Source organism: Girardinichthys multiradiatus, chromosome 8, assembly GCF_021462225.1.
Source record: "Girardinichthys multiradiatus isolate DD_20200921_A chromosome 8, DD_fGirMul_XY1, whole genome shotgun sequence".
In the NCBI taxonomy this organism is placed as follows: Eukaryota; Metazoa; Chordata; class Actinopteri; order Cyprinodontiformes; family Goodeidae; genus Girardinichthys; species Girardinichthys multiradiatus.
Window position 1 is genome coordinate 12,062,226 of NC_061801.1, and position 18,837 is coordinate 12,081,062.

At 39.2% G+C, this 18,837-nt stretch overlaps 1 protein-coding gene across 2 annotated transcripts in view; it reads right to left on the bottom strand.

Moving 5' to 3' along the window:
* Positions 1–18,837, bottom strand: part of LOC124872695 (netrin receptor UNC5D-like) — a 316,030-nt gene that overhangs the window by 91,078 nt on the left and 206,115 nt on the right. For both annotated transcript variants that reach the window (XR_007039348.1, XM_047372961.1), the window contains exons 3-4: positions 16,332–16,475; positions 16,056–16,159 (exon numbers count right to left, since the gene is read on the bottom strand). Coding sequence is in view for 1 of the 2 variants with exons in the window: in XM_047372961.1 (XP_047228917.1) it covers positions 16,056–16,159; positions 16,332–16,475 (248 nt within the window). In the remaining variant the exon portion in view is untranslated. The remainder of the gene's footprint in view (positions 1–16,055; positions 16,160–16,331; positions 16,476–18,837) is intronic.

Sequence of the window (18,837 nt, forward strand, 5' to 3'; positions counted from 1 at the left end):
AACAAAGTCGATAATTGATCTCCTGCCTAGGGTATCCTGGTGCCAAGTGCACTGATGGACACCCTTATGTTTGAACATGGTGTTCATTATGGACAATCTGTGACTAGCACAGAAGTCCAATAACAAAACACCGCTCGGATTCAGATCGGGGAGGCCATTCCTCCCAATCACGCCTCTCCAGGTGTCACTGTCATTTCCCACGTGGGCGTTGAAGTCCCCCAGCAGAAGCTATTAATGCTGCAAGGTTTAAATAGTTGAAATTCATGTATTTGTTGTTATTTTGTTCCAACTATTGGAAAACTAATTTGTGCAGAGGGCATAGAAAAACAAACACTATGCATGTGTAATGCCAGACTGTTTGATAAGTCTTGCTAATTGTTTTTAACTTCATTAAATCTTAACCATAGAAAACATTGAAATAGTAACAGTACACAAAAAATTTGGTTTGGTACGTTTTTGTTATACTTTAATTAAGAAAAATTAATAAAAAAATGTATTTTTATTTATTTTGGTCAGCAGTAAACAAATAATCTTTTTTCAATTTCTGGAATTCATTTGATTTTATCCTATTCTAAAACAGCAAAAAGGTGGAAAGTATAGAACTGACTGAAAATTTGACCTGTATTTTTTCAATAGATAAGTATGGATACAGGTAGATTATGCAATAAAATAACCACATGAAAACAGTCAAAGTTAATGCTTGGACATTTTTAAATAAGACTGGTCCCATATTTGACAATAAAACATGTTTAAAACACTTAAGAGTTGTTTGGATATTTCGGCAAGCTAATGCAGCATGCGCAGCTGTTGGGGAAAATTATTGTAAATCAAGCAGAAAAGGTTTACAATAAACTTACTTGGTTTAACTTTTTTGTTATAAGTTGAATGAAGGATAAGGAAAGTAGAGTTTAGAATGAATGAAAAAAGCATGTTGCTGAAACAGATGACACATTTTGTGGTATTTAGAAAGAGCTTAATCTGAATTTCTGCTGACAAATGTTCTTATACTCAGAGATGTTTACTATTGGCCAAATAAATGTGCTTCTTTTATCATCTACATAAATGACCTTTGTAAATGTTACTCTCTCATCAAAGTGTTCCACTCTTGAAACTTCATGGTCTTAATTTTTTACATTTCAGAAAAGGACTGGTTTAAAGTTCATTTTCTTAAGTCTTATCCTAAAATCACCTTTATTTCAATTATGATCAGAGCTTAGAACAATTAAAATTGTTCCTTCTTTAATTAACCTGTTCTGTTTTACTGTCATCCTTAAAGCCCTTCATTCCACTTATAAAGTAACCATTTTCATTTGGCCAAAAAAAATAAATGAAATATTTTACAACACAGTCTGTTGTTCTCTACTGAGCAACGGAGCCATTATTGCAGTCTTAACTATTAAACATTTTCTGAGAGAAAAGGGTGTTAATTTGAGGTGTTTAAAATATAGCATAAAGCCTCATTCTGGACCTTTCTTGGACTCTCATCTTTTGTCCTATCAGCATTAATATTTCAGTTATTAATAACTGCATACATACAATATGTATTTATTGCCTTGAGTAAAACAGTATGCTTGTTTAATTATTTTTGTTCATATAATATTATATATTACATGTAGTACTGAGAAAAAAAACAGTTAACTATTTATTTGTACAGCTGTAATTAATTGCTATGATTGGTTTCTTTTTAATAACGCACCTTTAAACAATCCAAGGCTGTATTTTTAGAATTAACACAGAAGATGTGAAAGAGAAGAGGGAGGCTTACTTTTGCACTTTCTTCTGTCTTACTGGCACCAGGAAATATTTTCCAGGTTCACTGAGCAACACTTTTTATTGTCTCCATGTAGAAATGGACTGGCTGAAGCAGTGACATGAAGTGTGGTGATCTGAGGGGTCTTTTAATGTGTTTAGCTACATTAGGATTAAATAATTTTATTTTCACTGAAGGACCAGATATTTTTCACATCATGATGGAAATCCATCTAGAAGCTTTAAGAGAGGGTTCCTATTGTTTTCTGTCACAGCCAGGCCAATTAACTTTACCTGTAGCTCAGGTGAAAGTCCCTCTGCTCTCTGTCCCTCATCATGACCCTGATGAAGCTCATTAGAGTAAACCTCCACTAAGCCAGGATGCAGGTTTTATCGCTGCCTGGGTTTTGCTGCTTTACTTCCACCTGTTCCTGTGGGCACCACTCTCGTGTTGGCTCCGCAGCTACTCTATCGTAGCCCTGTTTGAGGTGCTCAGAGTAGCTTTTTGGGTAATGAATGAGGCAGGCCAACGGCTCTGGACTGAATAGTAGAAACAATTCTGATTGTTTCCAAATACTAATGTGAAATACAATGCCATTTTGGGGCTTAGCGCATCTTTTTAATTAACATGTACTTCAAAATGTCTTCTTTCATGAGATTTGGGATTGTTCAGAAAACAGCTGGGGCCTCAGCCCCGGAAGCCCTGGTCTAAAAATGTTTCTGATTCCACACATAGACATTGTGCAGGTGGTCAAGTATAAAACAACCTTGTATTAGTTTGGTAGATGTGTGTACCAAATCAAAAGGGCTGTACCAGATATTTTCGGTATGAAAATATGTACCATTACACACCTACTAAACACTTAGCAATATCCAGGTCTTTTCGTGTTTCCAGAATGACTAGTTTGTTGCTTTGCTTGATTTTTATTTAGTGTGCTCTGCAAATGAACCCAACTTCAACTACAGCTGGTGACAGTATTGAGTGATCTGCTTTCCGGGAAACCCAGTGCAGATTGCAGACAAACTTGCAACAGGTGGATCTGCAGTAGACAGGTTTCTATTAGTTTGCACTAAAGAAGAACAGGCTCAGAGCTCATTTTAAATTAACGTCGGAGGTCATATTTGAAATTTATAAACAAATTCCCAGTCATATTTTGTGGAACTGAAGGGCCAAAGTGGCAACAGGAAATTGGCAGCCACATAGTGGATGGATATACTTTAATTACTCACTGGCATTAAAGAAATACAGGAATTTAGGGAGACAGCAACAGATTACCCGACAATGAAGGGACAGAAAACAGAAACTTAAATAGGCTACACTGAGGTGAAAGCAACAACATAGAAAACAGGTGGGTGCAATACCTCTTAAGCCCGATGGGCCTGCTAAGCCAGGCCCCTTTTTGGCAGTCTATAAAACTAGCTAAAACTCTTCCATTTATTATTTTTTTTATATATATCGCAAGAGAGGCTTTAATATTCACAAAACAATTCCCCCAATTATTTTTGCACAAATTCCTTTTAGTTTTACAGCAACTTAAACACAGGCGATTACATTTTAAGGTCCCTCAGACATTGCTGACTCTGTAAACAAAACGGTACAAAAAGCACCTTTTTCTTTGTCGCACTCCCACATGTCTCATATCATAAACTAGAGACACTCACCTTTCTAACAAGGCATAACTCGTCTCTCTAGCGAATCACATCACCTTAGTGATGTGATTCGCTTGCACATTACACTCCGCTGGTTGCTGTCCGCTGGGTGCTAGCTTGTGTGCTACTCTGTTAGCTTCCAGTTATGTTTACAACTGTACATTTTGATGATGCACAGGGTAAATGTCATAACCAAAGGCTATATTTTGCCGAAGGACTCCTGTAGAAATCAGCACTTTTATTTAAATAGATTCCCTTTTATTTCCTTTTTACGAGATGAAAAACACATTTGGGAAAGTTTTGATACCCTTTGCCCAACTGCCATTTCCGCTTGGCACATTGCCCTCTAAAACGTTTGTGGAACATATATGCTTTAACTTATTCAGTACAAATTTGCTGCGGTTATAGTGAAGATGTGGATGAATGCAACCTGGGGGTTCTTCAAGGAATTCCAGAGGATTTCCATAGTGTTTTGCAAAGTTCATTTAGAACTTTTGGCGAGGCTTAAAACAATTTCATTTTTGTTTTTGTTTAATCAAAACTAAATCAGACATAGTAACAGTTACGATAGTGGTTCCACTGGAAAAATATTATTTTATGTCTTACCTTTACACAGTTACCAAAAGATTGCATGTAGGCCTTATAACTGTGGAGCTATACTTGATTTATGTAAGGTATGTAATTCAGGCGGAAATTGCTCTAAAACCCCTTAGGGCTAAACAGGTTAACAGAAACACAAACAGGTGTGGATCATGACACTCCCAACTTGTACCAGTTCATTCATTCTTGCTTTTTCATTTTATGTCAAAATCTTTTAAAGATCTTTTAAATGTTGGCAGATTATGTATGTAATTATTAGAATAACTACTGGATCATCATGAATCATTCACATTGTGCCCTCTGCCAGCTCTTTGCATATGTTTGCTTCTCTCCTACTCCTTTCGAACCTGTGGTACTCTAGAACATATCTTGTGAAAGCTATGTTCTAATCATGGTGCCCTTATTCGCATATTGTACTGATTCTATGTTTATAAAAAACTTAAACTGTGATTAAAAACTACAATTCTTGTAAGTTAACGTGAACAGGAGTGATCCTTGCTGTTATTTTGGTATTTTTTTATGTGCAATGATTAGTCAAAGAGCAGAAGGTTTTAAAATTGTATTGTCAATCTTTCTGCTGCTCCTCAAGGCCAAGATGTGGATGCACTCTGTCACTGGAGAATGCTTCCAGGCGTGCTGATACAACTCAAAATAAATGTCCAGTTTTAAAGGTCATGAAGGTTTAGATTTTTGCGTTACATTTAAGGCAAGTTGGAAAGGCTCACAAGTTATAAAAAATTGCAGAAAAGTACAAGCACACATATGTAATGTTTGTGCAACAGCAGAAACATGACAAACTAGATCTGCCCTTGAGGGGAAACATTAGTAACTGTCTTCTGTAGGAGGAAGTTCAAGTTTATCCCAAATGTCACAGTTTATAGTGCTTATTTTCTCTTAAAAGTAACATTGTTTAATGTTTCTCTTGAGTTCAAACATGCATGCAAAATACTATGTGTGATGGAAAGCTTACACTTCACATCCCTCTGAACACACCATCCCCACAGTCAAACATGGTGGTGGTAGCAACATGCCGCAGTGATGCTTTTCCCAACAAACATGAGTAATTTAATTCCAGGGAAGATGGATAGAGCTAATAGCAGGGCAATCCTTGAAGAAAACAATTCAGAGATTGCAAAAGACTTAAAAGTGGTGCAGAGGTTTAACTATTAAAGCAACCCTAAACTTATCGCAAGAACTACAGTTTATGTTTAGATCAAAGTATATTTATGTGTTTCTTTTTTTTTTACAGCACTAGTGGCCTTAATTTTTCCCAGTATTATTTTGACAGTAGCTAGACAGAAAATGGGGGTAGAGAGAGAGGGGAAGACATGTGGCAAATGTCACCGAAGCTGGGACTTGAACCCAGGACAGCCACGTTGAGGACTAAAGCCTCCATATATGGATCGCACGCACTTAACCCCTGACACCCGCAGCGTTGGCCCCTATTTATGTGTTTATGAATGGACCGTGGCTGCAGAAATCCACCACCAACTCCTCAGTTTTTCCTGCGTTGATCAGGAGGTGGTTTCACTGACACCACTTCACAAAGTCCTGTGTCCACTATCTTGTAAGCTCTCTCTCTAGATCCAGAAAGCAAATTTAAAACAGTAAGCCAGACCCCCAAGTTCGAGGGATACAAAGACTTTTGCAAGGCACTTTAGAAGGCCTTTGGGTATAAGGTAACTGGATGAAAGCAGTCTAACAGCAGCAATGTGAAAAACAAACGATGAAAATCTTTATATGAGTGAGGGGTCTGTATATCTCTGTGCCTGTTAAAGTTTAACATGACTGGGAAAATAATCACACTGAAACCTGCTCTGTCTATTAAAAAGGGATCTATTTTAAAAACTTGTCACTATTAAAGTGAAGAAGACTTAAGCTGTTTTGCTATGATCGATTCTCTGTGGTCTGATTTACAGTGTGTACAGATTATTGCTTCCAACACTGCTGGGACAGATAATGTGGCTTTCTCTGGTGTTCATTAACATCCCGCACAGCAGCTCAGCAAACTCCCGCATGGTTTGGTTACAGCAAGATGCGGATAAAGTTTTTCCTCTTTCACTGTTCATGTTTCCTCTGACAACTTGAAAAGAGAAGAAATGTAAGGGGATTGCAAAGTCGGCCGGTGCATGCCTTAAAACAGTATGCAGTACAAAGTCGGAACTTATTTTATTTGCATCTTGTCAACTGACTTAAAAAATTATTGGGATTTCTTCAACATCACAAATAGGAAAGCTCTCTGAGGATGTGTTGCAAGTTGAAGGACTGAAATCCTGTGAAAGTATGTCATAACCAAAATAAACATGCCTTAAAACACAAACACCATTTAGTACAGTAGATCCCACTGTATCATGACCTCAATTCCTTAAAGTCTAAGCTTCAGCTTCTCACTAAGGGAAAATTCCACAGTGTTGCCCAGAAAAATGGCTTTAACCTCCTAAAAATGTCTAATGTCACAAAAGAGAAAAGTCCATTTCTGCCTTTGGATACCAGTAATTTCCGTCTAGATGTGACTAATGGAGGGTGCTGGATTTGTCACTGCATTATTTACTAACACCATTCTCTTTGTTATCCACAGTCGCATTAATGAATGCATGAGGAAGTGCCTATTTGATGACCACAATGCACGGGGGAAAGTCGTGGTACACCAATGCTCCATTTGTGAGCACTGAATGATTCATCACACACAAACACACACACTTGTGCATAGAGCGTGGACACACACTTTTACATTTTACACACTTACATTTATATTTCACACCAGACTATAGGCTCTAACTGTGAAGGTGTCGAGAACAGAAAGTGTTGTAATGGAGGAATGGATGAGGAAGACTGAAGTGAATCTTTTTGCATTCTGTGTTGGAAAAACTGCATTTTTACAGTTGAAACTTTGAACACACAACTTGTCTTTTTTTGGCTCACTTCCACATTGGTGACCTCAAACGTAGTAACATGTTATTGGAGGACAGCTCAGAGGCCGGTGGTGCTGCTTCTTCCACTGCTTCTTTCCCTGCTGTTCTTTCTCCCCCTGCGGCGGTTTTTTCTGCTGTTCTTGTGAATGTGGTTAAATTTCTGAAATTTTAGTCGAACAATCCTGAGCCATCCTTCCATCATGTTGAGGCCCAGTCTTACCTCTGCGAGATCACACCAGACGACACCAAGTATGTTCATGTCGTCATAGTATTGGATTCTGACGCAGAGCAAGCGGACCGCTTTTTCTCCCTGGATGGCTTGAGGGATTCAGGGATAAAAGGCTTCTTCCGTAGTCATTCACAAGGTTTTCACACTAAGTTTCCTTGTGGATTTAGGTGCACAGAGGAGCATAATGCCAGCTTCAGCTGAAGACACTTTGTGTTGGAAGCTGCTAACAGCATCACCATCCGCACCTTTGGAATGAGGTTTGTGACTTCATTTCAATTGACGTTAGTTTGGCTGGGACTTTGTGATAGCTTCTGCAGTACCTATTCTAGGCACAGATTTATTGTGTGTTTCTAGGTTATTAGTGGATGTTGCTTGTAACTGCTTAATTTATGCAGTGTCTTTTGATACCTACCCCTGCACGCTTGGGGGTCACGGCCATTGGCCTCTTGCTAACATGCTTGCCACGAGTGTTTAGTACCACCATTTGCTAGCTTAGTTTCCCAGCCTCACGGTTTCTACTTTCTGAGCAGCCAAAGCTAAACATGGTATGGAGCATTATATCACTAGCATGAGTTCGTTGTTTTTTGCGCGGGCACGCCGACTACATGCCGCTAAGTTATCGTTAGCACAAGAGGAATTTGCAAACTTGAAGTGCCTTGGCATTGTGCGCCGCTCCAAAAGCCTAAGCTTCGGGATGCCAAGAGGAAGTACTGTCATTATGTTCGAAATAGCTCGGACCCACATACAGAGAACACTCAGGAGGAGGAAGTAAAATAAAGATTGTTTATTGAAGATATAGTCAGGAACGGAACGGACGAAATATCTCACTGTAAGGAGAGAAGTGCAGAGAATGGATGAGTACGAGTAACGGAGGGAAAAACGAAACTAAGAGCGAATAGTTATTTTGATACTGAGATCGGCTTACTGAGTTATGATGGTCAGGTCGCCATGGGGAATGAGATTCAGGATCCAGGTCTTAAGCAGGTATATCCGTAGAGAGTTCACTTGGTGCTGTTCTGTGGAGCTCAGGTTACCGTAAACAAGTTCAATGTGTGGTGGCTTACGTTGGAGGGTGGACAGGGTATGCTTGTGGCTTGGCTCAGGAGACGAAGCGGACAGGAAGCGGACAGGAAGCTTTCAAAATCTGCAGAGGAGCAAAAAACAAAGTTAAACGAGGTCGAAGTACGAAGCATAACTTGGAGTGTGGCTAGAGTTTGTACCACTGTGGCAAAACACTCTCGCAATGAAGTGCTGGCAGCCTCCTGCTTAAGTACTCCTCCTGGCAATCAGTGGAATAAGTCGCACCTGTCACCCAGTACACCTGAGAGCTCCAGCACCACCTGAGAATGAGCACATATAGCAAGCACAAAAACACAAACACAAACCCAGATCCTGACAAGTACTGTACTTTTGACAGGGTAATCTGATGACATGTCGTTTTCGGTTTCTGCTGGAAGGGCGGAACTTTACTGCTTTTGCTGGAGAGGGTTTCAGAGCCATGGTCAGCGTGGCAGCAGCGACACCTTTCTGCAATGTCAGAGCTTACTACAGACATTCAGCATGTGGCCAGTAAGATTAATTTGCTGGCTGACTGTCTGACCAGTGCGCAAGTTACTTCTGTGCTCTTGAGTGTGGACTACCTTGATATGGCTGCTGACCAGCTTACAGACCTGGGGGTTTAGGCTTTTAGGTCAGCCGAGTCCAGTTTGCCCTTGGAGGAGGTCTCCTTTCGTGACAGTGGTGGAACCCTCCTTTGTGATGTTTCTGCCAGCAGGCTTCACCTTTTAGTTCCTACTTGCTGGCATGTTTCTCCCTGTCTAACCTGGGTGTTAGACAGGGAAGCTTCGGTTAAAGCTAGCTTCGGTTGAAATGGTTGGGGCCAAGTTTGTGTGGCCTGGCCTCTATAGAGACATTTGGACATGGGCTGCATAATGTGTAGCTGGCCAAGGCTTCCAGGAGCAACGTCACACCAAAGCCCCAAGGTAGCTGTTTCCCATACCCCAGGGGTGGTTTGAACATGTACATGTGGACATGGTGGGTACACATGCACATGTTCAACCTGTGGTCCTCTTTAGCTAAGCTATACCCGGGTCAGCCTTTAAGGGTGCCAGGAGAATTTGCTAGGCGGTTGCCAGGGGTTTGGGGACCCCTGTCCTAGGGGATAACACGTTCTGTGCTGCGGTGGCGTCACATCACTGTCTTCTGCAGTCATCCGTACCTAAGGACCTAATGTCTGCCCAGTATGTTTTTATCGACCATGGTGCACTTCGTTCCCTGCTTCAACCTCCTTATGACAGTCTGTTTTACGTTCAGGAGGTGGGACCTAAGGAATTCCTGTTGGCATTGGGGGGTAGTCGGGAGCGTGTTTCGATGGATCGCCGTAGGCCTGCTCATGTGTTCCCTGGTGGTCCAGTGGAGTTGGCTCAAACTCCCCGCTGCGGCCGTACCCCTGTTTCCTCGCCCACCGTTCCTGTCCTTCACCCTAATGATGTGTTTCCCCCCTCGGCTGGGCAGTCTCGCTGCTGTCGGAGCAGTGCCCCTCCCTTCCTCTCAACCCCTGTGGCAACCAGTGAGGAAGTATCATTATAGTGGACAAGGAGACTGAAGTAAGTCTCCTTGTCTTTTTGTGTTCTGTATTGGAAAAATGCCATTATTGAAGTTGAGAGTTTGAAAAGGCTTCTTGTCTATTTTGGCTAACTTCCACAATATAATAGTAAAGTGGAAAAATGGGGATAGATGATTTTCAACATTTTAAAAAATATTCTTAGCTGTGGTGCATTTGTATTCAGTCCATCTTGAGTCAGTTCTTTACATAACCACCTTTTGCTGCAATTAGTCTTTTGCACCTCCTTTTACCATCAACATCTAGGCTACATCTATACTTAAAACTTGCCTGGCCAAGTTCAAGAGGTATGAATACTTTTGCCAGGCATTTTTTATGTTGTTTATGATTGTGACTAGCAATATTGAATTGTTGCAGTTTATAGAGCATTGACCTGATCATGATTTGCTACACCATTCCTAGGTTGGTATATCCAGCAGTGACCAAACAATTTATAACTTCATAAAAGTAAAATACTAAAAAAGTCATCTTCATTATGTCTGTCTATACATCAATGTACTTACATACCTTCCTAACCCTTACAGGACCACAGAGGACTGATGCCTATTTCTAGTGGTCAATAAATGAAAGGCGGAGTGCATCCTGGACAAATTGCTGGTCCATCAAAGGGCAATGCTGTCATTGTTCTGGAGTTTGTGTGTGAGTGTGCTTGTTTACTTTCATTGAGCTGCAGGTTTCTATCAGTGGATGCGACTGATAATCACCTGATTAGGCTGCTGTGGATTTAAGGGCCTGTCAAACAGCCATTCTAAGCCTGATGATCGAACATAGTCAAGCCTGTTTTCAATTAATCTGTTACTAGCCTTCAAGATATTTACCTTGAGTTTCCTTTGTCCTTCCCAGATTATAACCTGAGACATTTTATTCCTAGACCCACATTCTCTGTTGAAATAAACGTAACTGGATTCTTGCATGACATTGCAAACCACTGTCCCACTATGCAACATAGACTGATGTTTTTACAGAAAGGATTTATTAAATATGTAGGTAAAGCATGTTTATCTACTTATTTATTAACTTTTTTGGGCATTTTCTATTTAAATGAAATCACTTTTTATCTTGCTTTGACCTGAACAAACCACGTTCAACTAAACGGTTGATGTCTTTTTAAATATGTAGTATACTATGATGTTTTCTATTATGTATATAAGTGCTTTATTAAATGTTAAACCTTTAACCATGCATTCTCCCTTGCTTGTGTTTGCCAGGTAGTTATTGTTCTAACATTTTTCATCTTCTTGAATGTGAATTTTTTTTAAATGTAGGAAAAATACATCAGAATTTAAGGACCTCTGTAAAAAAAGGAACACATTTTTGCAGATGTTGAAGTACAAATTGTTAGATGCAACTGGATGTTTTGCAACCAACAGCCCCATGCCTTCCTGCCACCCAATTAGTGCCTGAATGTATGCTTAATTAAGCCAATGGTAGTTCAAGAATCAAAAGTCAGTGGTGTGTGTCAAATAACTAAGCAGGGAAACAAAATAAGAAATCCAATTATAAAAAATAGCTAAACTAAGAGTGCATACTTTATATATCTGTGATTTTATAAAGATATCACATAATAGCATATTTTCCTGGCTGTTGGGTTAAAGGTAAACATTGTCTGAAGCTTGCAGACATCTATCCATCATTGTCATTACTCTAATTTCTGATGCATGTACAGCTGCCATGTTCACTTCCATCTTTCTTGGGGCAACTTTTTGTTATTCTATTTAATACTTTATGTATTTGCTTTTTTTATATATATATACATCATATATAAATATATATACATTTATGTTTTTTATATTTCCACTAATAAGGTGGGAAAATTTGACCTGCACATAACGTGACTTTGTAATATACTTAGCAAAAAAGAGCACCACTGTGATCCTCAGCATGTTCTTTGTGCACTAACTGCAATGCTTTGAATTAACTACATGCAAGTAAAATGTTGGTCTCTAAAGACAGCCGTGGGATTCTAATTAAAATATAATTGGTTAACTCTTCTTCTACTTTCTGCACAAAACACGCAGAGCTTTGGTCATCTTTCTTAGCAGGTCTGCTTAGAAGGAACAACTAAAACACTATGGTATTTAAACTATATTTAAATAACTATTTTCTGATGGATTTCATTTTTATGAAGCAAACTACTAAATATAAAGCATTAAAACCTGGGATCTTGAGGAGACTTTAGATGCAGCCCTACAGAGATTTTTAAAGCTAAAAACTCTAGGCACTTTTACAAGAACAAAACTGATCAGTTGAATTACATTAATTTCAGAAACAGTAGAAAGTAGAAATATTTGTGATGTAAACAGCCCTTGCACTTTCAAAATTGCAAACCTACCACAGATGGCCAATAACCTAAACTGACCACAAGGCACTGGTGACTCTGGAAGAGCTGCAGTGATCAACAGCTCAGATGGGCAATATGCTGAATATTAGTCATGCACTCCACAGATCTACAGTAGCTTTTAGAGTAAAGCAACAAGAAAAAAAAAAGCCATTGTTAAAAGAAAGCCATTAGAAGTCCTGCTTGTAGTTGCCACCACCCACGTAGGGGAAACAATAAGCATTTTAATTCAGTGCTGTTGTCTAATTAAACCAAGATTCCTTCGACATGTTTACATATCGGGCTGCATGGTGCATAACTTGGTAGCACTGTTGCCTTGCAGCAAGAAGGTCCTTGGTCTAACTCCTGGCCGGAGGTCTTTCTGCATGGAGTTTGCATGTTCTCCATGTGTATGTGTGGGTTCTTGCCGGGTACTCCGGCTCCCTCCCACAGACCAAAAACTATTAGGTTAATTAGTCTCTCTAAATTGCCCTTAGATGTGAATTGGTGTGTGCATGGTTGTTTGTCCTGTCTGTGTCTGTGTTGTCCTGCAATGGACTGGCAACCTGTCCAGGATGTACCCCACCTCCTGCTTGTAGACTGCTAGAAATAGGGGATCCCTGTAACCCTGTATGGAAGAAGCAGGTATAGAAAAGGATGGAAGGATGGATGAATGTTTTCATATCATCCTTGCAGTGAAACATTGCGGTTTTAGCATCATGCATGCTTGCTTCCTCTTTAGCAGGGACAGGGAAGCTGGAAAGAGTTGATGGGATGATGAACGTAGCTAAAAATACACAATTCTAAGAGATATTCTCTTATGCAACACAAAACAATACTATTAAGTATGCTTAATGGAACTTTAGAGCTTTCAGTGTAGGCCAGCCTACAACCTCTAGCAAAACTAGTTGTTGCATTGCCTCATTTTTTAAGAAACAACAGCATATTGCTTGCAGCATTAATAAATCCAAGCTTAAAATCATGAGTGTAATCCAACTGAAAACCAATCACAGGAGGGTGTTTTGTCTTTCTGTCTTTATTGTAAAACTGCATTTTTACTCATAGGTAAGAGAGTTAGGTTTCAAGTATTTACATTCTGTTTTGCAACAAGTTTGCCTAAATCCAAGACATTTTTAAAATAGAACAGATATTTTCTGCCTGCTGTGTTAAAAAACACAGAAAGAAACAGAAAAACAAACTGTAGCTTAACCAAAAAACAGTGTCACAGATCAAGAACTGTAATTTCACTGAGCTAGTCTGTAATCAGTTAGCAAGGTAGCGAGCTTGGTAAAAAACAGGTTTGTGACAGCCATTCTAGATGCAAACTCAGAAATAAATCCAAACCAGTAGAGCATTTGAATTACTTTGAATTAAAGGTCAGGACAATTCTGGTGATCACAGTTTTGTTTTTTTAAATGAACCATCCCAAAGTTTTCTTTAAACCTTTATTTCTTTTCCTCAAGCTTAACATACCACCGCTTGCTGTTGCCTTTTCTCACCTCATTTACTATGGTCGCTTCTCAATCAAGTTTGGCAATCACGTCATTGTTGATTGATGAACAAAGCACTAATATTAGTGTTCTAGCACCAGAACATTACAAGAAGTGTCAGATTTAAAAGAAGTGAGAACCGATAGCTAACATTACGTGATCTTTATTGTGATACGAAAGGTTTTCATTTGAATGGTTGATCCTAAACATGAAAAATAAGTCACTACCCCAGACATTGTGTGAAATTACAAGAACATACAGTATGTCACAAAAATGAGAACATCCCACAGTTTTGTAAATATTTTATTATATCTGTTCATAGGGACAGCACTGCCGATTTCACACTTTGATACAATGTAAAGTAGTCAGTGTACAGCTTGTATAACAGTGTATTTGCAGTGTTATACTGTATTTAACAACTAATGTCACCAAGGCTTTAACTATTTAACATTATTAATCATGTGGTTAGTATATGTAAAATCTTGCTGATTTGGATGCTGTGTTTATAGATTTTGAGGTTAGGAGTGGTGTTTTCTTTTTGTATAGATTACAGGCTGTCTTTTAGTAAATGGAAAGCTTCAGATGGCTGGGCACACAAGCTTTCATATTGACATATTTTCCTGCTGAGCCTCTGCATGAAGGAACACAGCATCAGAGAGCAGCCCCACACACCACTCTAAAATACTGTCCATGAAGGCCTCATTTCATATTCATAGTAAAAATTAAAAAGACCATGACAGCTGATTTTTTTTCTCACACAACCAGGCACACACACACACACTCAGCCTTAGAAGAATAAAGGAAGGGGAGAAAATTTGATACAAGTAATTTCTATAAGTCCCAGCCATCCACCCTTTAAGACACAAAAATACAAAGGGAATAGATACTTCTTTACCTTTTTCACATTGTATCATGTTAAAACCACAAGCTTTAATATGTTTATTTTTTTAATATGTTAATTAATGTGACAGAGCAACAAAAGTAGTAAATAGTTGTGAAGTGAAAGAGAAAAGATATATGTTAGAATATTTTATGAATAAAAATGAGTAAAATTCTGCTATAGTATTCAGTTCCCTTTACCATGATACCTCCACATAAAATCGAGTACATTCCATTGCTTTCTGTGGCAAGAAACCAGCTGTAGGTAATTTAATCTCAGGTGTTTTGTAAGGCCTCAGAAACTTGTCAGAGAATATTAGTCAGCAAACAATATCATGAAGAGAGGTCACGGAGAAAGTCAGACTGAAGTTCAAAGCGGGGTTAAGTATAAATCAAGGTTACAAGCTGTGAGCATCTCACAGACCACCATTGTTTTAATTATCCAAGAAAAGGAAAGAGTATGGGACAAATGCAGAACTAACAAGGCATGGCATCCATCTAAACTGATAGACTAAACCAGGGGAACATTAGTCAGATAACTGCCCAAGAAGCCCGAGGTGACTCAGAAGGAACTGCAGAGATCCAAAGCTCAGGGAGAAGGATGTGTTGAGAGGGTATTTTTTGTGCACTCCATTAATCTGACCTTTATAGAACAGTGGCATAAAGAAAGCCACTGTAACTCATCTTTGCATTGTGATGTAAGCCATAGGAAACACAGCATACATGTGGGGAAAGGTGCGTTGGTCTAAAAACTTACACTGCACATCACTCTGAACACACCATTCCGTAGGTGAACCCTGGTTGTGACAGTATTAGTCTGTGAGTTTGATTTTCTAGAGTGGAACAGCAGAAAACTGCTAGAGGCTACAAAAGACTTGGGCCAAACATACAGCCAAATCTACAATCCAATGGTTTAGCTCAAAACATGTTCATGTGCTAGAATGGCCCAATTGAAATTTGGACCAAAATCCAGTTGACAATGTTAGCCATTGACTTTAACTGATCTTCAGCTGTTTTGCAAAAAATAACACACAGCGCTAATAGAGACATATTACAAAACAATTGCAGCTGTATTTGCAGCAAATGTTAATTCTATAAAGTATTAACTTGCAGGGAGAAAATAAAAATGTAAACCACATATTCAGCTTTTCACTTCCACATTTCAGGATTTGGAAATTCAATTTTCAATTCAATTTTCGTTCCAGTTCACAATTATAAACCACCTGTGTTGGTGCATCACAGAAAGACTATATAAATACATTGTTTGTAACTGCAACATGACAAAATGTAAAAACATTCACTGGGCATGGATTCTTTTGCAATTCACCTAAGCATATACAGACATATAAATAATCCACCACTATATAATTAATGTCTAACATGGACACAGAACTCTAAAAAGTAAACTACCCGTACCTTCAACTTATAACTTACAACTAAGCCCCCATTGAACTGAAATGTAAAGTGCAGATGAACCTCTGATATGTTGAAGCTTTAAAGCAAAAGCAAATTCTCTTATAACAACTATGAGTGAACCAGACAGATGACAGCTGCTCTCAAGGCAACACAGTGTTAAATGTTTCTTTGAAGTGCAAACAGCTCTCACCTCAGCCACCGGCACTCCCTCTGGGGGACGACAGTGCAGAACAATCATGCCATTCAGAGGCACCTCGGTGCCCTGAGGGTCCTGCTCAAAGTTCTTTCTCAGGTCTAGAAAAGACAATGAAAATTTAGCATTAAAGAACAAATCCAACACCATTAGGAAGCAACATTAAATGGTGCGGTGGTACATTTGACCTTAACAATATTGATTATCACATGTTTTATGAGTTTCAGAAACAGTCTGGTCAATAAAGAATCAAAGTGACATAACATTGCTTACAGGCAATCCGGACGCTTGCCTTGCGGCTCTTGGAGGTTCCCAGGTGACTCCAGGCAACACACAAACACCAGTAATCCTCCGGGCCATGAAAGTCCTCCACCTGCTGACGTGACACGTTGATCATCACTTCACGGATCTTCAGCCCTGCAGACCAAATGGATGACGGTTTAGATTAGCTTTCATTACATCTCTGGGTCGATGAGTCAAAGAGATGGAGATTTGCAGAGACAGGATGATGAGTCAATTTTGAATCTGATAAGATTATCAGCAGTAAACAGATCTGCCATTTGTCAGGAGCCAATTGAGGAGAGACTGCCTTTCAAGGAATATAAAGTTCAGGGAATTAGTTAGGATGACAGTGTACCTGTATTTTTCATAAAGGAGTTCTCTTCATTCTAAAAATTAAATCCTTTGACGTAGTTGGTCTTTTAATGATTTGGTCTGGCAAACAAATGCCAATGAAACATTGATTTATGTGGTGCTAGAATATATTTTTTTTACTTTGTAGGGCTTCAAATCTTCTTGCACTCCCTGCAAATCAGAAGCTATTTATTCTGAAGTGGCACTAACTAATTTCCGGGGGGCGCATTATTGGGAAAAAGGAGCAGATCAGCTGCTTATTGTTGCGAGCACGAGCATGATCAATCATTTTTTTTCTTTGTAAACATCTGAAAGAGCCATAATTTAGGATGTGGTAAAGAAAAACTAAACAGCTCAACCAAGAGCTGCTTTGGTACACAAACACTTTCTACAACCGTCCAATCCTTTCAATTTCTGCAGCAGAACTTTGACTTAATGTCATGCAGGTCATCCGCTAATATCCACATATTGTCTGTGATGCAGCCCATAATGAGCTAGGCATAAGAGGGACATTTTCTGAGGGAATTAAAATGAATTTTAAAAGCCTGGGATTTCATTCATTCCAGTCTATGTGCAAAACATGACAGGCTTAGGCCATTAATGTGTTGTATAATAGGGGTTGTTTCACTGATGTCCAGGAAAATTGCAGCCTTCAACAAATGCTTGGGATTCTATGACTAACCTTGCAGAAACCTGCGTTTCAGTCAGCCAAGTTGAACATATTTTAATATGGTGCTATGGAGTTATGAATAGCTAATGTTTAGTGTCTGGTGTCCAAGCTCATCATTCCCTGCAGAATGCAATATGGGTGCACAGTGGGGGTTGTGAGAGGGGCTGGTGGCTGGAGTGGTGAAAACAACAAATACCCACCCCAATGAGCACAAAATAGCATTCTACAGTGTAGGTGGCATGTCTACTGCGTTAGCATTAAAAAACAAGACTAAAGCAACAACGTAACAACAACCCATAGAAGTTCCAACAGGTCATGCCTTTGCATCTGCTTTTCAATGTACTTCATTGGAATTGCATAGTTTTAAACGTACATTTTTTTCCATATGGAAAATTGAAAAGTGTAAAGTGGGACATTCATTTCCATTCACCCCCTCAACTCTGATAGCCCTAAATAAAGTACAGCGTAACCAACATCCTTGAGAAGTCACCTTATCACTAAATATAAATACTGCTGTTCTGTGAAGGGCTCAGATGTTTGTAAGAACATTGGTGAACAAATAGCATCAGAAGATCAAGGAAGACAGATTTAAAGATGGGTTTGGCTATAAGACACTATATCAAGCTGTGATGATCTCTTAGAGCACTGAGCAGTCCATACATAAATGGAAAGATCATGAAACAACTACAAACCCACCCAAGACATGGCTGTCATCCTAAAGTGAAAGACCAGTTCAGCGTGGTGAATCTAACCACAGGACATCTTTTAGTCCCACAAGCGCTTTGGATGACGGGGCACGAAGCAAGATCCATAAAGACATGGATGAGAGAGTTTGGTGTGGATAAGCTTCACTGGCCTGCACAGAGTCCTGACCTCAACCCAACAGAACACCGCATAAATTCGAGCGGAGACTGTGAGCCAGGCCTTCTCACTCAACATCAGTCTATCAGCTCACAAATTTGCATCTGGAAAAATGGTAAACAATTCCCACGAACATGTTCCTAAACCTTGTGGACAGCCTTCCCAGAAGAGCTAAAGCTGTCATAGCTGCAAAATGTGGACCTACATCATATTGAACTCTATCAATTAAGAAGGGGGTGTCACTTAAGTTCATATGTGAGTCAAGGCAGGTGAGCAAATACTTTTGGCAATATTGTGTATGTTCTTGTGGGCAATTTACATAATTTCATAATCATAGTTTGACTCTTTAAGATTTTATTCTTGTTGGAGGGTCAACTTTTGTTTATTTAGACTTATTCTGTCTTTTACAATCAATATTAGGGCACAGCAATGATCTTTCACCCAGCAGCAAATTCCCGAGGTTAAGACATATTCCAAATTATAACACTGCCACCACCATGCCTAGCAGGTAGTGCTGTCAAACATTTGCACTTAATATGTAGGTGTTTTGCATGTAAAGCTATGTTTGATTCATCTACCAACAGCCCATTATTTAGTCAATACACTTCTAAATGT